Source organism: Eretmochelys imbricata, chromosome 3 (genome assembly GCF_965152235.1).
Source record: "Eretmochelys imbricata isolate rEreImb1 chromosome 3, rEreImb1.hap1, whole genome shotgun sequence".
NCBI lineage: Eukaryota > Metazoa > Chordata > Testudines > Cheloniidae > Eretmochelys > Eretmochelys imbricata.
The window spans coordinates 167612131-167633539 of NC_135574.1; the positions used below are offsets into that span (position 1 = coordinate 167612131).

The 21409-nt window shown below is 42.3% G+C and overlaps 1 protein-coding gene across 1 annotated transcript in view; it reads left to right on the top strand.

The window, feature by feature from the left end:
• Nucleotides 1-21409, top strand: part of KCNH1 (potassium voltage-gated channel subfamily H member 1) — a 322053-nt gene that overhangs the window by 151160 nt on the left and 149484 nt on the right. Inside the window, exons 8-9 of the mRNA XM_077811958.1 lie at nt 10902-11101; nt 19469-19721. Coding sequence (XP_077668084.1) covers nt 10902-11101; nt 19469-19721 — 453 coding nt within the window. The remainder of the gene's footprint in view (nt 1-10901; nt 11102-19468; nt 19722-21409) is intronic.

The following is a 21409-nucleotide window of genomic DNA, read 5'->3' on the forward strand; positions in this document are numbered from 1 at the left end:
TCAATATTGTTGAAAGGCTTCAGGGTCCAAAATGTTTTTCCCAAAACACATCTGACTTTCCCATATTAAACATGAAACTAGCAGAATTTTAAATGGCTTCAGGTTTTTTTGGTGAAAGATACTTATTTGGCAAGGTGCCATCTTGTCTGCAGTACAGTACCAGCCACCCTGATTCTGTGTCTTCAGCAATGTGTGTGACGAAAGAGTTATTGGTATCTGTGCCTGGGAGGGTCTCAGTCCTGGGCTTCTACCCAACTGCGCTACTGGTAGCCTGTTTTAAGGTGCACAGATGTTTCAACCGCTCTATTCCCTGATTCTTTTTTAAGTGGCTCCTCAGAGCAGCTGTTCCCTGGTTTGTATCCTTGTTCATGCTACTGACACTTTCAATAGGTTGCATTGCTGCTTTTTTTGGAGTCTGGAAAAGGGAGAAAAAAACTGTTGGTCTGGGTTTTTTTCCGGACTGTATCAGCTATATTTTTACCAGGGGCATAAACTTTACTGACAATCCTTCTGCAAAGCAGCTGTTTTCATGGTGAGGGAGTGCAGTGTGCTTCTACTGTTGCATTAGTAATCAGCAGAGGGCACTTCAATCCTACTTGTGAGTTCTATGGGTGAACTCCTAGAGCGCCTTCAGACTGCAGCATACTTGGCTCCAGTCTCTTGCCCTCCCTCTAAGGAGGAACACAGCTTCTCTTCCCCCATCAAAAGAGACTTCTCATAATTGTAAGGGCCTACCCTGGATTTCCACTTCCTCTGCTGCTGACCCTACGCTTCACACTCTCTCAATTAATGGCAATGGGACAGTTCCTCACTACCCCCTGCCTCAGCTAATGCGGCAACTTACCTCTCCGTGGTGGGTTTCCAGCCTGAGGTTGAGATTGTGAACTGGCAGGAGAGTGACATGGGACAGCCCACAAGTGTGTGCGGGGGAGCATAGCAAGACAGGAAAGATGGAAAGCCTCCCAGTGATTGGAAATCCTTCTTCTAAACAGTTCCCAGTAGTGGTTTCCCTTAACCTTGGAAACAGGCAGTTTTCCAAGATGTGAATGCAGGAATTCATGCAGGGTAGACTGATTACATCATAGCTAATATCATTCCTTTTCTCAGCAAGTGAAAATATTAGGGTAATTATGGAATAAAATGTGTTGGTTTAGTACGTTTAACCAACCATACCATGTTTCTCTGTAAATTTGTTTTAATTTTGATTTGCTTAGCTAAAGACCAGACCTGAGAATTATGTATTTATAGGTTTTATTAATCGGAATTTAAAGATATATTTTCAGAAAAAAATATATTTTAGTGTGAAATCTTACCACAAAGTATTAAATTAAACCTTAGTAAATCAATTTTATCACAAAGCCATAAACCTAACAATTCTGGGGAGCTGATAATCAGGACCTATTTAGAACTATGGATTTTTAAGAAAGGTCCTTATTAACTTGTCAGTCAAGCTTATATTGCTCAAAAGTTATGGAGCTGTCAGCGACAGTTCAACCAAAAGTGATTCTAAAATTAGAAATTTAAACCATTACTTACTGAATTGTCAACTCAGTTTGAAATTCCTCCCCAGATCATGATAATTTGTAGCCAACCCTTTTCCTTTCACACATGTGCACAAATATCACACACTAACCACAAGTATGCATTTAATGATTCCAAACTATTTCTGGTTTATTTGGGAACTCCCAGTAGGAATAACCATAGGTAATCTGTAATCATCATCTTGATCAACTACAAGATCATATGTTATCCTAATCATAATCAAAAACAATCAGCCTGTTCACTTACAATTTATACATTCATTACTTTCAGCTTCTTTCTCTTTAGCTGATAAGATGTTAATTTTGTGTGACATCACAAATGCGTTATCTGAATAATCATTAGACTGTAATTGCTTTAGGCATGCTTGCTTTTTTTTTCTCAGCTAATTTTTCATTGCATTCAGTGTCCTGTTAGAAGTCATGTTTTGCTGAATTATGTAATGAATCGTCCAGTCTCAGCGTGCACTAAACCATTTATTGAATTAAAATTATTTATAGTAATCTAGGATGAAACTGGTTCATGATACATACATTATACATTTAAGTTGTTTACTGGCTTGTAAACTCTTTGGAAAGTATCCAACATAGAACAACCTAGTCAATAAATATGAGTCTTTGTTACTTAAAGTGGAACTATTGTGTAGACAGCTCTTTCGGCTCACTTCGAGAGTTCTCAACTGCTGGTTTCTTGAGACAGGTAGAAAGTTCAGTTCAATGTAGAACTGCCAGGTTGTTGGGAGGGTTTTCACTACTGAACAGTGGTATAATTTGTTGCTGTATAGTCTGTATGAATATAATCTGTACATGGCACAAGAGTTTAGGATAAGTGCATGATCATAAACAATCTGATGATTCATCTTGGGACGCATGCACAGCATTCAGATCTGTAATTGTGAAGACTGAGAGGCTCGCAATTACTTCAAACAGAAACTTGTCTTTTACAGTTTTGAAATCAAACCCCAGAAAGGTGTGTCTCACTTTGGTATCCATATACATACATTTCTCATGGAGTTATTTATTTTTACACTTTTAGATCATTAGAAATGGCAAATTATTAGGTAACCTCTGCAACCTGTGCCTGACCTTCATGACTCATTTGTACGAGTAATTGGCTGTAGAAATTACTGTGCTTTTATCTTTGATGTTATTAAAATACTGGTTTAAAGGAGAGGACACAGACTGAATTGTTAATAGGTTGCCACATTGTTGGGGGCAATGTGCTTTACTTTTGTCAGAGAAAATGTAACTGGCAGACAAAAAGCTGTTCTGTCCTGTCTGACAATTTTGTGTGTGAAATGACATTTGCTGAAAGAACTCGGTATGTTTGCTGTCCAGTCTGATTGGTGCAGATCTAGATGAATTGAATAGTATAGGTAACCCTTCTGCCAGATGGAGTCGGCAGTAGCAATGGCCAAGTTCAATATCTAAGGGTTCCTCTTAAAAATACAAAACAGAAGTGTCTTGAGCCCCCACCCAGTAATCTGGGGAAACCTAAAACCACCCCTGGGCGCCTCTGAGAGGCAACACTTCCCCACTCACAAGCACTGAGTCTGCGTAGAACAAAAGAGAGCATTTGTTAAATGGGAATGGGAACCAAGCATTAATTTGGGAAAACACCTCAACCATATTCAAAAGCATGTGACCATAAGCAAACCTAACCCCACAGTGCTTTGGGCAGTGTCCTTTGCTTCAGTGTCCAATGAATGAACGTCCCTTTTACGCATCACTCCCCTCTCCCTCTGCTGTGCCCCGCTCAGTTAGTGGTCCTTGCTTAGTGAAGACCCAAAGTTCAGAAGTGTGTTCACAGGATTACCTCCCCAACCAGGGCTGGGGGTGGGGGGGGCCGGTGGCGAGCAATGCCTCAGCAACTGGCTCACAGCTACCACTGCTGGCCACCATCTCTCTGCTGTTGTGCTGCTGTCTTCTGTCTTTCTGCTGCCACCAGCCACCACTGCTTGCTGCTCCCACAAAATCACAATCTGAAGTTCTGCCACTTAACCCAGCTCTTGGTGAGTTCAGCAGGTAGTGGGGAGCCTCATGGCCAGTGCAGTCTCTGTGTTGTCTTTTGCTGTCTCCACGCAAGGTCTAAGGCTAATCTCCTAGAACTGGTCAGAAGTGATGTCAACTCTAGGAATCACCAACCAGAAACAAGGAGACTCAGTTAAGTCTAACCAGCTCTGTCATTAAACACTGGAGAGGAACAGGTCAAATGGTGTCTAGGACTCTTTAGGTAGAGTCTACACCATTAGGTAGGAACACCTGTCCCCACCCACTCATCTTTGCTGGGATTTGGCACCCCTACCCTCTGGTTAGCGAGTGAGGTTCAGTTTAGGGTGACCCCCTCAACCAGGGCATGCTAGGCACAGGACTGCTACCCATTACTTGTACAACAAGTATAACATTTCATTACCCCTGCATTCAAATCCTAGAGTGATTTGCCACCCATAACCAGCCAAAATTGATCATTTCAACAAAGCTGCGCACCTGGGCTGGGTAGTGCGTCTGTGCAAACATGGCCTGCTCCTGAAGTCTTTTCCCCAGCTTATCCCTAGCTGTTAGGGGAAAGCTCATTCAGACCCTGCTTACATCTGGAATATGGAAATGGCTGATGCTACATAAGACGCTTCTCCTTCATTCACATGTGGAGATTGCTGCTAAGGCTGTGATCCTGTAATTGATCTGCACAGAAAACTCTTGTTGTGACAGTGGGCTAGATTCACTCCTGTGCTGATGCAGGTGAGAGGATGGAGGGGAGGCAGTGTGTGCCTCCCATTCAGGGGCTGTTGGGGACTAGTTCAGACCTTGGTGCAGGCTGGGGAAGCCCTCAGGGTCGTCCTAACTGGTGTCCCTTTATAGGCCACTTCTGGGCTGTTGATCCACCCTGACCACACCCCTTCTGGCTCAGATCCATCTCCTCCTTCCTCTGCCGCACTTCCATTCTGCCCCAAAACTCCCCAAACCCCTGGGGCTATTGAGGACGTGATACAGAGCTGGCACAAAGCAGGTGTAGTGCAACAGCACATCAGACCCAGTGCCTCCAAGAGCTTCCCCTGGACCAGTGCAGCTCCAGGCCACCAACACAGGGCAGTGGCTTAATGCCACCATTTAGCCTGCAATTTAGGTTGCCAATTTTGGTTGGATGTATTCCTGGAGAATTCATCACCTGACATAATCTTTAATCAAAGAGTAATTGCTGGAGGCTCCGGGACAATCCTGGAGGATTGGCAAACCCTACCGCAATTTAGTGTTTGAGCAGTAACATTCAGTTTGAAAACAGGAGTTTGTTTTGCCACCCAGCTCTTTGAAAGAGAAGAATTTTGATTCTGAATTGCTTCTGTGGCTTTGAACATCTTATGATGGATTCATTTCATTATTCGTTAGAAAGAAGTGAAGGTATGTAACTAGCTATCCTCTGTAGAAACATTACGGGTCATTGTGCAATATGCTAATGTTATCCCCCAGTCCACACTGAAAGAATCCTCATCCTTCCTGTGTCCATTTAATCCTAATAAAATGGTTAACTAATGATAAATTAAAGATCGTAAGATTTGGAATGTTTTTAATAAGAAATTCATGTATGTGGCAATAATTTCCCCTGGCAAGGTAACTGTAATATCGGCGCATAGTGGCTGCAATTAGCAACTGAAATTGCTATTAAATTGCACACATCGTACTAATCCAGATGAAGTATTGGGTATTGTTTTTCACCAGGCTTCACATCGCTTGATTTTCTTGGACAGTAACTCTGAGACATGGGGTTCAATTTTCCCCTCGTGGCATAGGGGTTGTGAATTCCTACTCCCTGAGCCAGCAGAAGTCACTGCTCCATAGGTGATAATAGACAGTTTGTTCCTGTAAAGGCCTGCCAATGAAAGCTGTGCAGGAGGTACTGAATCCATAGCTAACCTTGGTAACCGCCATGCCCCCTCTCTATTCACTGCTGCCCATTTTTGGGATTGCGTTGGCTAGCTGCAGGCTCCGCAGTGGAAGAGGGTTTACAGATGCCTTGGGCTGTCACAGATTCCCCTCCAGGTGGACTTTCCACTGCTGGGGGCCCTGTGTTCAGGATTATGCCAGATAAGCCAGCAAAAGTCAGAGTTGATTCTAACCCATGATATTTAGGGTCCTAGCAGGTAGCAGAAGAGCGTCTAGTAGGAAAAAGGTGATAGTGTTTAAATAGAAAATCTGCTGATTAAATCGCTTTTATATTAAATATATTGATAAAAGCATTTCTTCATCTTTCTCCACGAGATGGGGCACTTACATCCCGCAGGCTTTTACGTACAGTTTAGCTCATGCAAACCTTAATGCTACAAATAAATAGGAAATCATTTGTATGCCATCAGGCAAAATCCATAGAAAAATTATTCTTCTTGACTGTTTGCATAATCGATCGTGCTGCACCACAAGCTGAAATCTTGATTTTGATTGGTGGAAGAAAAGCCATTTAAGAAGTACAAGAAGGGGAAAATCCTGCCCACTGTTCACAGCTGTGTAGAACCTTTAACAGCAGCAGCAGAAGGGCGTGGAAGGATTTGAAGAGCTCGTGCAGGAGGTCTGCACCTCCAAGAGACCACATCTCCAATCAGGGTCTTCTGTATCCCTATACAGAGGGAACAGAGGGGTAGAGATGTGCCTGGAGAAGGGGGAACGGAGCATTTGAATCTCCCTTCTCTTTCAGAAGTGGCATCAACATCTACTGCAACTCCCATGTAGCCACTTTGTGCTAAGTTCATTTGCCTGGACATAGTGCAAAGGCTGGGTCTATGAAAGCTGAGATGGACTAGAACATTGTGTCTGGACATGAGAGGATATCCAGAGTTGAGGGTTGAATCTCTCTCTTTAATGGGCTTATTTAGGGAAGTGTAAATCTGCACTGTAAACACTCACATTTTGGGGGTTTTGGATCCATGATTTTGGCTGGGCTCCTTTATATATAAAGTTTGGATTCAGATCTGGAGTTAGATCTGTTTTTGATTTGGGACTATCACTGCAAGGACTTGTTTTTTTCTAGGTCCATTCTGTACCTAAGTCAGCTTGGGTAGGGCTTTGCTTTGCTACACTAAAGATAAATAGGACCCAGAACCACCTTTTCTCTTCCTTTCAGCTAGGTCAGACATAATCATACCTCTGATGTCTTAGCCATTTGCTTAATGCTATTTTTAATTTAGTCATGTCTTTAAAATTTATAAAGATTGCCCTTGAAAGCATAACTCTACCTTTTAAAAAAAACCAAACCAGTATTCCTATTTGCCATATTTTGTGGGATACCTTCTGCTGCTTGTATTGGCTTTAAAATATTTATGTATTTCTACCACCAGCAGAGAAATCAAATGATAGGTGTTGGCTCTCAACAACAACTGGTTATAGTGCATGAAACAGTGCAATTGGATATTGATTAGCTATCCTATTTAATATGACATATTTTGTTTGCTTCCCCTAGTTGTGTTGTGCCTTGTGATTTTACAATATAATGTCATGTAATACAATATAAAGTAATTATCGTAGGTGTAAAACCCAACACGTAACATATCGGGGGGCGGGGGGGAATTGGATTTGTTACCTACTATTCATTTCATTGATGACAAAACCTCATTCTGATGGGGCAAAGATTGACCAGAAAGTTGTTAACTTTCCCCCTTTAGGAAATGTGAAAAGAATGAGGGAAAAATACTAACAAGAAGAGGCCAAATGCCCTAAGTCCTCCTTCAGTGTTCGTTTAATGCAAATTCAGGCAGAGCTCTCAATGACTCATAGGTTATAAGGCTGAAGGGATTGCTGTGATCCTTTAGTCTTACCTCCTGCATATCACAGGCCATAGGATGTCCCTGAATTTCTGTTTGAACTAGAGCATATCTTTCAGAATAACACCCGATCTTGATTTTAAAATTGCCAGTGATGAAGAATCCACCAGAGTCCTTGGTAAGTTGTTCCAATGGTTTGTAACTAGAGCGGGACAAAAAACTGATTTTTCAGTTTTGACCAAAAATTGTTTTGTTTCTGGTTGACCCAAAAAACAATTTTTTTTTCTTGCTGAAATGACCCCCTGCTTCCCAGTTCCAAATTTTATTCAATCTGATCTGAAACGTTATTTTATTTTTGGAGTGATTTTTACCCTTTGTGTTAAATCTATCTAAATTTCTAAATTAAACATTGTTTCAAAACAAAGTTGAAACATTTCTCTTAGAAAATGTTGCAACAAACCATTTTGGCTTTTTTGAAGGGGAAAAAAAAGAAAACTCCCTCATTTTTTCTGCCAAAATTATTTGCTGAATTCAACCTGAATTTTGTGACCAGAAACTGCATTTTTCAGCAAATAAACTGCTCATTGAATTTTTTTTTGCACAGCTCTATTAATTCTCCACAATGTTAAGCATTTTGTCCTTATTTGTCTAGCTTCAACTTCCAGCCATTGGATCTTGCTATACCTTTGTCCGCTAGATTGAAGAGCCCATTATTAAAGTTTTGTAGGTACTTAGTGTGATCAAGTCACCCCTTGACTTTAATGGAAGGGTTTGTCAGCATAAGGACTAAATAAAAACGGATGAGGAAGTGGTCCAAGGGGTTTGTCCAAGGTCCAACCAGCTCTTGGTTATCTGATTCAAAACCCCGGCCTTCCTGTTTTTCTTTTCTTTATGGTGTTCTGCTATGCTTGCTCTACATGGTTAAGTTAGCAAATATATGTATTTTAATAGGGTTATGTATAGTAATGTTGGGCCAAATTCTGAAGACCTTACTCAGCTTTTAAGCAGTGCTTATACTAAGACACTATGGATCCCAGAAGAGGTGTGATTGAGTTGAAACTGACTAAGGTCCTCAGGATTTGGCCCATGAATACATAAGTATCAGAGCTCAGTAAATTATTTATCAAAAGGACCCCTGGACACTGTATACAGTGGTGACTGAAGTAGGGTGAGTGGTCCAGTTACATTCCCCTAGCACCAGCCCCCTCTCCATCTGTGCAGAAGGGTAGGTGGAAAATGGGCAAGCTGGTTCAAGCAGAAAGGATTTATGAGTTCTCAAAATGGTTACGCATCTTCAAGGAGTGCATAGCCATGCATAGCCATGTCCTCCTGAGAAGGCCCTGCACTGGACTAAATCCAGATTGAACCTGCTCATCTGATCTCAATGGCCTAGGGAGAAAAGGACAGTTCTGCAAGTACCTACAGAAGATGATGACTTTATCAGACATAAAATCTTGTTGTGTTCTAGTTGGCTTAAGGGCAGCCGATGCAGTTATGGAAAGTAGGTGTCACTGGTATATGTTCTGTGTATGGTGTACAGAGCTTTAAAAATGTACTTGATTCTAAGTAACCCAAGTGCTAAGCCTACTTGCCAGAGTGAACAGCACCTGTGCAGCTAGGCTGCCTCACAAGTGACTCCTTCCTGCAGTTTAAACATTTAGGTGCTAAGCCCCAGAAAGGCAGGACTGGATTGAAACATAAGCACTATTACAGATCTGTACCTAGGGTCCTGGCCTCTGGAGTCATGGAATGACTTCAAAATATGAGCTTTCATGTTTTTTAAAGTTATGTCTCTAAGCCTTGTGGTTGTGAACAAAACCTTGGAAACATGAACCAAGCGTAACTGGTGCTGCCTGAATCTGTAGGCAGGCTAAAGTAGTACCCCAAATTGATTTGAGAGCTACTCTATTCACTTTATTGGGTTGCTAATTCTGACACCCTCTACCCTCAGGAGCCAACATGAGCCCATTGGGGATGCTGTTTATGGAGGCTCTTGCAGCTGCCACCCCATTATGGCTCTGCTGGCCTGGTGTTAGAAGGGGCCCCCATTCTGAGGTATGTAAGGGGTCGAGTCCTTCCTCCTCTGGGGCAGACTACTCCTTGAAGGAGCAGGGCCACAGTTGTGGGAGTATGGCCTAGAGGTGTGGGGGTAGGGCCAAAGGGTGGCCTCTGTGGGGTGGTGTGCTTAGACTCCCAGATTGCCTTAATTCAGCCCTGCTAAACAGAGTAAAACCATTTAAATAAGTGCTGTAGTCCTGGCCTAAATAACGAGATTCTCTCTTAGAGAAGTGAAGCAGGAGAGAAAAAGGGAAAGGGACAAAGGAAAGAAGATGGGGGGGGCAGGGAAATGACAAACAGAGAAGCAGAGAAAATGCGGAGGAGACGAGGTGGGTTAGAAGCAGGTACCCGCTGCTCAGCCAGTGCTCAGTTGCTGCTTGGATACCCTCTCAGGCTGATTGTGCCCTTGGTTGTCTAATCTACTCTGATGGTTTCTTGGCTTTCCTTTCATTGAGCTGATCTGGTGCTTCACTATGCTCCCCAGGTCTCTTTTTTCAGTGATGATTACATACAGGTGGCTTGGGTAGGGCACAGAGATGAGGTAAGAGACCTTGAGAGAGGCTGCCTCACATTGTGACCATGAACTGTAACTCCAGCACCCTGTACATCATTAGAATGCAGGCATTCCTGCTGACACTCACCCAGCCTAATGCCTTGGGTGAATGGATTTTTTTTTTAAGTGCTTTGTGTCTGTATCTGACCTTCTGCCTCTGATTTTTTTTTTTAAAAGGAAATAAAAGACTCATTTTTTATTACTTTAACAAATTTTGAATAAATAAACCATGTGGCCATTGTAAGTAAACTGACTGTTGTCAGAAGGCATACCCCAGATTCTATGTTTGGGGAAGGGGATTGCTCTAATTCTCATTCTTACCTGAGACCTTGCTGTTCCTTCTGCCTGAAGAATATTAAAACATAATACATAAAAATCTGCATTATTACACTTGCATTTATAAATCACTGACCTGTGGTGGTTGTGTATTCTATTCCGTTTTGTGCTTTGATGCATTGTTGTTGTCACGCTGAGGTGGATAATGATGGCTCGACTGACTATTGTAGTAATGCATTTAAAGCTTGGAAATGTGTCACTGATGGCATTTTAACGCTGGAGCGATAGACCATAGATGAAATTTTAAACTATTTGCTGTCAAACTATTTGGCTTAACATTCTTTTATCTTACATTTTGTTTTTATATGGTTTTTGATGCTACTGAATTGTTTGATGGTCAAAGACAAATGTATAGAATATGTTTCGATAATTCTCTTTCACCTCCCAATACTCACCATCATAAATTATACAGCCATCCTGAATTTGTAGTGCTACAAGAAATGTTTGTATTTGTGTTTTTATAAGATTTTTACCAGCCTAACTTGGTGAAGTGATCACATATACTTCTGAGGACCTGACATTACCGTTGCCCTTGGCTATATGGACACACAGACATTGTGAGAGGGCAGACAAACCAACACAATGTATTATTACATAGCTCTCCAGTCTGCTGCTCCTTGAGACTTTAGGAAAATGCCTACTGACCTTTTTTTTTTCTTTTGTTTACAGCACTTCTGTATGCCACCATTTTTGGTAACGTGACAACCATCTTCCAGCAAATGTATGCCAACACAAACCGGTACCATGAAATGCTGAACAGTGTCCGGGACTTCCTTAAACTCTACCAAGTGCCCAAAGGTCTGAGCGAACGTGTGATGGACTATATCGTTTCCACTTGGTCAATGTCCAGGGGGATAGATACTGAAAAGGTGAGAGAATGCAACCTGAAGGAAACGTATCACTTACTTAAAGCTCTTCCAAGCTCGCTAACTATTTAATCCCCAATGTTGATATTTTTAGCTGTTGAATTATTGAGATGCCAAGATTACATCAAACAAACAAAATGTGCATTGATGATGATAGGTTTTATATTCTCATAGGGCTAGAATGTGCACTGATCACGTTTGAGTATCCAGGAGGACAGGGCACAGGCAGCCTTGCTTTCCTTTTCACCCTCCATGCCAGGGGCCAGGCACAATTGCAGTCTCTGTACTCCAAGGGTGTAGGGATTGGTCATATCCTGGGCCCTAAGGGATGCATGCCACCCAAAAGGAGGTTGGGAGGAAACAAGGTCATGTTGCTAAGGGGAGTTGCCTGACCTCAGAGAGAGGAGCATGTTTTAACTATGTGGTTTTGTGCACAAGGTGCACAGGCTGCTCCTGTCACATATTAATAGGGGTATTGATTACCATGTAGACATACAGGGTATAGGTTATTAATATAGGTTAGCTATTCTAATAATAAGATAGTTTGGGATCTACCTTTTACTAGGGGACTATTCTCATCTTAATTCACTGGATTTACAGGCACAACTCCCATTGTGTGTATTGAGATAACAAATACCCCTTCAACAAAAGAAAATTCTCTTTAGTCCCTTCATGTTAGGTGCCTACTTTTATAGAGATACTGTTTTTCCTTTTGTTAGCAGAGAAATGAGCGTGGTGTGTGTTCCAGGGTTATTAATTCAGGAAATTACAACAATGTTCCAATCACCAGGCTTCTGGTTGGTTGTTTAATTTATTGTTCAAAATGGTGGATGATGTGATTTAAAACAAACTCATTGCTCTCTCGCGCTTAAAACATTGTTAGAGATGGGCTGAGCAGATGCAGCCTGGAGATAGTTGTCTGGAGTCCCATAGGAACATGGGACTGTTTGACTTCCTGATGGGACTCTTTAGCATTGCTTTCTGCCATCTGGATCCCAGAGTGCAACTTGAGGGGGTATTGTCCAGAGCAGCAGTTCTCCAGGAGGAATGATATTGTAATGTCCAGCGCTACTGATCAGGAAAAACAGTATCTCTACTGATCAGCAGTGGCACTGATCATATCCTCACAAATACTGCTTTCTGTGGACTTCAGGGAAGGATGTAAAGCCACCTGGGAAGGATGGTTGGGGGACACCCAGGGCACACAGTACAGCGGGATGGTCCAGCAACAAAAAGTAATTCTGCATGGTTTAAAAAAAAAAAAAGTATTCATCCCTGGCTTCCCCTGTTTAACATGGAAATACTGGATATGTACTGCTGAGAATGACTTTGGAGATAGCAAGATTCAAATTAAATCACATCTGACTCATTTCACCTTCTAGAATTATTTTAATATGAAAAGTCTCCAATTATCAGAATCTCAGAGAGCATATGATGTAGCTTTCAGTAACTGACACTTTGGAAGCTTAAGCGCCAATCTTTATGGCTATAAAACAAAAACAAAAAAATCAGCCTCACCATTTATAACAAGGACTAACGAATATACCACTGACTAATGGTTGTGCCAGTCCATAAATTCTCAAGTCTGAGCTCCATTGATTTTTGCATTCATACACAACTTCCAGAATGCTGGATAATGAATAAAACATGGTATCACTTCCACATGCCTGCACAGCTGCCATTGTTAGTGTGTAAAATAATGCGACCCGCTACAGGTAAAACAAATATTTAAAGGTGAACTTATCCTCAGAATCAATCTTTGTAATATGGTACTTTGAACTCGTGCTGATTGTGCGTAAGTTTGGGGATGAATAACAAACTAAAAGCAAAGGCAAGCCTGCAGGTTTTGCAAATGTCATTCTCATCAAGTGCCATGGGTTCCTGGTTAAAAACATTAACTAATCTATGATGACCCACATTTGGGTTCTTTGTGATATTCATACTGATGAAAGGCTACTACGGTCCAGGAATTCTCATAGAAATCAAGGGTTACCTATAGTGGGTTTAACATATTTGAAAGTCTGAAGGCAATCCCCAAAACTTCTCTAAAATGGGAGTGAGAAATACAATAATCTCCTATTCGATAGGGGGAACAGAAGCATTTTGGATGAGAGTTTCATAAAATCGTCTCCTCCTTCCAACACCAAGGCTGGGTAGGGCCAAAGTTATGAGAGGATTCCATCCACCTCTGTTTTGAGTTGTCATTGGACCCTGTAGGGGAGTTTCCTGGATGGCTTCATATACCATGTTGTACCACTGTCTCCATGGATGTCTGCTGCCTGCCGTTCCATGCATTATTTCCACGCAGAACAATTTTAGGCAGTTCGTTTTTGGTCATTTTAGCAACATTGCCAAACCATTGTAGTTGCTCATTGTACTTCTATGGGTGTCCTCATTTCTTTAGTCTATCTAATCTTGTCGTGGGGCAAACAACACATTTCAAATATTTGCAGCTCTTGCCCCAGATGCTTTATCAGTACCCATGTTTCACACCCATGAAGTAATACGGGTACAATGCGCATTGTATATAAACTAGTTTTAGCGGTCATGGACATGGTGAGTTAAGGGTCCAAATAATTTTATTCAGGCAAGTGAACGTTCTCCTGGCAGTAGCTATCCACTTGTCAATGTTGTTTTCATAGTAGTTGTCATACCTTATGATGGAATCTAAGTAGCAAAAACTCTCTCCTTGTTCAATGTTGACACTGTTAATGATGAGCTTAGCCTGTTTCTTAATTTTTGATGGTTCAATTAGTTTGGTCTTTTTGTTTGTTCAGTTTTCATCTCCATTCTGTGGCTGTTGTGTATAGGTTAGTTGTGGCTTCTTGGTTATATTCCTCCAGGGGCCGTACCATTATGATATTGTTTGCAAAGTCAAGGTGATTAATCATTTGCCCTGATATCCTGTGGCCTCCACCAATGTTAAGGGAATAGGACAAGAAATTTTCTAAGTATAGAGCAAAAAGTATGGGACTGAATATGCATACCTATTTGACTCCAGTTTTCACTTCAAACCACTTGGTCAGCTCACCGTCATCAATACTGCTGCTTTGTATTGTATGCCTTCATAAAGTCATTGGTAGCAAAATCAGAGTTTTCCTGCAATTGCCCCAGTTATAACAGCACTGACAATATGTATGTGACAATAAGATATTTGTGGGGGGGGAGGGTGTGTGCGTACACACGCACGCACATGCTTCCTAGGCTAATCTCTGAACGGCAAGTTTCTGCAAATATGACGTGTATGTGTGAACATAAACATTGCAAGAGTAAATTGTGTAACTGCACAGCTAACCACCTCATTTGTGTGTGTCCAAGCCAAATGTTGTTTTCTCACTCCTAATGAGGAAATGTAGAGCCTGAGAAGTTGCAGAACTACTGAGGTTCTGCTGCTCAGCATGGGCAGACTGGTGAGATCATCAAATAGGGTCCATGCCCAAGCACCACAGAAATGTGTTTCTCAGCCTGGGGCTGCATCCTATGGTAGCATGACTCCTTAGGGGTGGGACTAGGAAACTTAAAGCTTTAGTGGAGCTGCAACAGATCCGCTTGTCTCCCGACTAGGGAGCCATGGTAGTTAAGGAGACTGTTGATTAGTTTTCTTCTGGCACATTGCACTCTTGGTTGTAGAACTCCATCCCTACAGCTCTGTAGAGGACTCATGAGCAAAGCCTGGTACCTAGGCTTTGGCCAGTGATAGAAAATGTGACCCTGTAGGCATATTTGCATACACAAATAATAAGCTGTGTGCAGGGATGCATGCATGTAGTTAACATGCCATATAGGTGTCTATCTTTGAAAATGCCGGCCTTGGAAATTTAATTTTGTACTGTGGTGGTCTCTTATAGTCTCTGGTCTCTGATAAGTCTTAACTATTTACTGTTTTACCCTTGCCCCTAATCCCCATGAGCTTTTGCACTGAAACCACCACCCTCCTTCCATGAAGGGAAGGATGCATGGGAGTAACTTTAGAGCTCATGAAGGTTGTTCCTTAATTGGATGAAGTAGTTACTTTTGAGAAAAATGAGGCAAACACCATCTGCTCAATTAGACCTATTTCTCTCAAATAGTGAATGTTGATGTCCAGTTCATCAGAGATTAATCTGAGGAGATACTGATGGGCGACGAAAGTGGACAGTGGAAGCATGTGACTAGGAGAACCAGGCAGAGGAAAGGACGGGGCAGTGAAGGAGAAATATTGCTCAGGAACAGGTTTGCAGAGTTGGAAAATGAAGAAGGGGCACAGCAGATGGTCACTGAAGGTGAGAGAGCAAGGAGAAAGAGAAGAGCAGATAATCCTATTGGAAGAAGGCAAGAGTCAATGGAGATAACCCCAAATATAAGCCCCAGGAGGATACGGGATGGGTTGCAGGGGATTGCAAGGGACAATAGGAATCCAGAGGACTTGTGGCCAGATGGAACAGGGGATAGACTGGAGAATCACACCATCGCTAAGAAAAGGCAGGTCTACATGACTGGGGATTCATTACTGAGAAGAATAGACAGGCCTGTAACAAGAGCTGATCCAGAGAACAGAAGGGTGTGCTGTCTGCCAGATGCTAAGATATGGGATGTGGACCTGAGGCTGAAGAGGATCCTAAAGGGAGCGGGAAAGAATCCATTGATTATCCTTCATGTGGGAACAAACGATACGGCTAGATTCTCACTGGAATGTATCAAGAGAGACTATGCCAGGCTGGGAAAGACGCTAAAGGAAATAGAGGCTCAGGTGATCTTCAGTGGGATTCTGCCTGTTCCTAGAGAAGGGAAACAAAGGTATGACAGGATTATGATGCTCAACAGATGGCTCAGGCAGTGACGCTATAAGGAGGGCTTTGGGATGTATGGCCACTGGGAAGCATTCATGGACAGAGGACTGTTCTCTCGGGATGGACTTCACCTGAGTAAGGAGGGAAATAGACTTCAGGATGGAGGATGGCACAACTGATCAAGATTGAAGTCTTGAAGAAGATCTGTGACTAGGGTTTTTGATTTCAAAAAGGCTAACTTAAAAAAATTAAGGAAATTTAGTTAGGGAAGTGGATTGGACTGAAAACCTTGTGGATCTAAAGGCGGAGGAGGCCTGGAATTACTTCAAGTCAAAGTTGCAGAAACTATCAGAAGCCTGCATCCCAAGAAAGGGGAAAAAATTCATAGGCAGGAGTTGTAGACCAAGCTGGATGAGCAAGCATCTCAGAGAGGTGATTAAGAAAAAACAGCCTACAAGGAGTGGAAGATGGGAGGGATTAGCAAGGAAAGCTACCTTACTGAGGTCAGAACATGTAGGGATAAAGTGAGAGAGGCCAAAAGCCGCGTAGAGTTGGACCTTGCAAAGGAAATTAAAAGCAATAGTAAAAGGTTCTATAGCCATATAAATAAAGAAGAAAACAAAGAAAGAAGTGGGACTGCTTAACCCTGAGGATAGAGTGGAGGTTAAGGATAATCTAGGCATGGCCCAATATCTAAACAAATACTTTGCCTCAGTCTCTAACAAGGCTAATGAGGAGCTTAGGGATAATGGTAGGATGACAAATGGGAATGAGGATATGGAGGTAGATATTAACACATCCGAGGTAGAAGCCAAACTCAAACAGCTTAATGGGACTAAATTGGGGGCCCCGGATAATCTTCATCCAAGAATATTAAAGGAACTGGCACATGACATTCCAAGCCTGTTAGCAAGAATTTTTAATCAATCTGTAAACTCAGGGATTTTACCATATGACTGGAGAATTGCTAACAAAGTTCCTATTTTTAAGAAAGTTAAAAAAAAATGATCTGGGTAACTACAGGCCTGTTTGACATGTGTTGGAAAAATTTTTGAAGGAGAAAGTAGTTAAGGACATTGAGGTCGATGGCAAATGGGACAAAATACAACATAGTTTTACAAAAGGTAGATCATATCAAACCAACCTGATCTCCTTCTTTGAGAAGGTAACAGATCTTTTTAGACAAAGGGACCGCAGTGGATCTAAATTACCTCGATTTCAGTAAGGCATTTGATACAGTTCCACATGGAGAATTATTAGCTAAATTGGAAAAGATGGGGGTCAATATGAAAATTGAAAGGTGGATAAGGAATTGCTTAAAGGGGAGACTACAGAAGGTCACACTGAAAGGTGAACTGTCAGACTGGAAGAAGGTTACTAGTGGAGTTCCTCAGGGATCGGTTTGGGGATCAATCTTATTTAATCTTTTTATTCCTGACCTTGGCACAAAAAGCGGGAATGTGCTAATAAAGTTTGCGGATGACACACAGCTGGGAGGTATTGCCAATACAGAGAAGGACCGGGGTATCATACAGGAAGATGTGGATGACCTTGTAAACTGCAATAATAGTAATAGGATGAAATTTAATAGTGAAAAGTGCAAGGTCATGCATTTAGGGATTAATAACAAGAATTTCTGTTATAACCTGGGGACGCATTACTTGGAAGTAACAGAGGAGGAGAAGGACCTCAGAGTATTGGTTGATCACAGGATGACTATGAGCCTACAATGTGATATGGCCGTGAAATAGCTAATGCGGTCTTGGGATGCATCAGGCGAGGTATTTCCAATACAGATAAGGAGGTGTTAGTACCGTTATACAAGGCACTGGTGAGACCTCATGTGGAATATTGTATGCAGTTTTGGTCTCCCATGTTTAAGAAGGATGAATTCAAACTGGAACAGGTACAGAGAGAGGCTACTAGGATGATCCGAGGAATGGAAAACCTGTCTTATGAAAGGAGACTCAAGGAGCTTGGCTTGTTTAGCCTAACTAAAAGAAGGCTGAGAGGAGATATGGTTGTTATCTATAAATATATCAGAGGGATAAATACCATGGAGGGAGAAGAATTATTTAAACTCGGTGCCAATGTGGACACAAGAACAAATGGATATAAACTGGCCATCAGGAATTTTAGACTTGAAATTAGGCTAAGGTTTCTAGCCATCAGGGAGTGAAATTCTGGAACAGCCTTCCAAGGGAAGCCGTGGGGGCAAAAGACATAGCTGGCTTCAAGACAAAGCTTGATAAGTTTATGGAGGAGATGATATGATGGGATAGCCTAATTTTGGCAATTAATTGATCTTCGACTACTAGCAGTAGATATGTCCAATGGCCTGTGGGATGTTAGATGGGGTAGGATCTGAGTTACCCAGGAAAGAATTCTCTGTAGTATCTGGCTGGAGAGTCTTGCCCGCGTGCTCCGGGTTTAGCTGATTGCCATATTTGGGGTTGGGAAGGAATTTCCCCTCGGGGCAGATTGGCAGAGGCCCTGGGGGTTTTTCACCTTCCTTTGCAGCGTGGGGCCTGGGTCACTTGCTGGAGGATTCTCTGCACCTTGACGTTTTTAAACCACGATTTGAGGACTTCAATAGCTCAGACGTAAATTAGGGGTTTGTTACAGGAGTTGATGGGTGAGATTCCATGGCCTGCGTTCTGCAGGAGGTCAGACTAGACTATCATAATGGTCCCTTCTGACCTTAAAGTCTATGATTCTATGAAAGCTTGTGATCCCAAATTCCTGTTCATTTTGTACAATTCCAGAGTTTTCACTAGTAATTTTAAATTTGTATGTACACTGGCAAATCCATTGTCCCCACTTCACCCGTGTCTGTAGCATATCAACAATCTCTCAAGGTAGATGTGACATTGGACACAATAGGATCACTAATGCAGTGGCACAAATATACACACAAAGACAGAAGTATGTTAATAAAAAAGTCTTGATAAACAGAAACCCATTTGGATGGTGCACTAGAAGAAATGTTGTCCCGGGAAGGTTAAAGATTCCCCACTATGGAAAACCAGGTGTAAGCCAATTTATCTCCCACACCAAGGACTCTGTTCATTCTTGCCAGCGGGTGAGGTGTTTATACTTTTGTAGTTCGCCCCAATGGGTTAATACATTTTCTGATTATTTAGCTTAAAGGAATCCATGACTCCCCTTACCACGCACACTCCAAGTAGGTAATGCACTATGCATAGTTTGTGCATTTTTCATGGAATTTTCCTATTAAGAATGAAATATCCATCAAATACAAGCCCATGGCATTAGCAGTCGTTTCTACACAAGCTTTGTGCATCACTGTGCTGTTAATTTTACTGTTTTAAATACCTGCAGCATTTATTCTATAATTCAATATCCAGCAGAGCATGTTGCTGAGAAAAAAACATTATTTTCCTTCTAGTGTTGTAAAGTAGGCTAAGTTAATGTTATGGAGCTTTTTCTTTTAACTGAGGGTGGAAATGTATGAGAAGAATCCCATAGTTCTTAAACTCTGCTATAGTTTAAAAAAAATGGGATCACACCAGGAAGGCAACCGGCCGATAGAATGCTCCAGGACTCTTGCACAGAAACTGATGATCTAATCTCCTTTTAGGTTTTACAGATCTGCCCTAAGGATATGCGAGCAGACATCTGTGTGCATCTGAACCGCAAAGTTTTCAAGGAGCACCCAGCATTCAGACTGGCTAGCGATGGGTGCCTTCGAGCCCTGGCCATGGAATTTCAGACTGTACACTGTGCCCCCGGGGATCTGATCTACCATGCTGGCGAGAGTGTGGACAGCCTTTGCTTTGTGGTTTCAGGGTCTTTGGAAGTAATCCAGGACGATGAAGTTGTTGCTATTTTGGGTACGTCTCATTGTTTATAATGCGTGTGCGTCTATGCATACCTAATATAATGCTAATCTTCTGCATTTCTATAGCACCTTCCATTAAAGAGTCTCACCATGCTTTCAAACCCTTAATTAATTTAGCCTCACAATGCTGTGGTGAGGTATCTGTGTGTTATCACCCCCCTTTAACAGATGAAGAAACAGAGGCAGAGAAGAAAAGGAGTACTTGTGGCACCTTAGAGACTAACCAATTTATAATTGGTTAGTCTCTAAGGTGCCACAAGTACTCCTTTTCTTTTTGCGAATACAGACTAACACGGCTGTTACTCTAAAAGAGGCAGAGAAGAGATTATTTGTTCAAGGTCACACAGGAACCTGGCACAGAAGCATAAAATCCTAGAATATCAGGGTTGGAAGGGACCTTAGGAGGTCATCTAGTCCAACCCCCTGCTGAAAGCAGGACCAATCCCCAACTAAATCGTCCCAGCCAGGGTGTTGTCAAGCCTGACCTTAAAAACCTCCAAGGAAGAAGATTCCACCACCTCCCTAGGTAACCCATTCCAGTGCTTCACCACCCTCCTAGTGAAAAAGTTTTTTCCTAATATCCAACCTAAATCTCCCCCACTGCAATTTGAGACCACTGCTCCTTGTTCTGTCATCTGGTACTAGTGAGAACAGTCTAGATCTATCCTCTTTGCAACCCACTTACAGGTAGTTGAAAGCAGCTATCAAATCTCCCTCCCCCCTCATTCTTCTCTTCTGCAGACTAAATAATCCCAGTTCCCTTAGCCTCTCCTCATAAATCATGTGCTCCAGCCCCCTAATCATTTTTGTTGCCCTCCCCTGGACTCCTTCCAATTTTTCCACATCCTTCTTGTAGTGAGGGGCTCAAAACTGGACACCGTACTACAGATGAGGCCTCACCAAAGCCAAATAGAGGGGAATGATCATGTCCCTCGATCTACTGGCAATGCTCCTACTTATACAGCCCAAAATGCCGTTCGCCTTCCTGGCAACAAGGGCACGTTGTTGACTCATATCCAGCTTCTCGTCCACTCTAACCCCTAGGTCCTTTTCTGCAGAACTGCTGCCTAGCCACTATGTCCCCAGTCTCTTGCAGTGCATGGGATTCTTCCTTCCTAAATGCAGGACTCTGCTCTTGTCCTTGTTGAATCTCATCAGATTTCTTTTGGCCCAATCCTCTAATTTGTCTAGGTCCCTCTGTATCCTATCCCTACTCTCCAGAGTATCTGCCACTCCTCCCAGTTTAGTGTCATCTGCAAACTTGCTGAGGGTGCAATCCACGCCTTCCTCCAGATCATAAATGAAGATCTTGAACAAAACCGGCCCTAGGACCGACCCTTGGGGCACTCTGCTTGATACCTGCTGCCAACTAGACATGGAGTCATTGATCACTGGCCGTTGAGCCTGACAATTTAGCCAATTTTCTATCAACCTTATAGTCCATTCATCCAGCCCATACTACTTTAACTTGCTGGCAAGAATACTGTGGGAGACCATATCAAAAGCTTTGCTGAAGTCAAGGAATAACACATCCACTGTTTTCCCCTCATCCACAGAGCCAGTTATCTCATCATAGAAGACAATTAGGTTAGTCAGGCATGACTTGCCCTTGGTGAATCCATGCTGACTGTTCTTGATCACTTTCCTCTCCTCTACGTACTTCAGAATTGATTTCTTGAG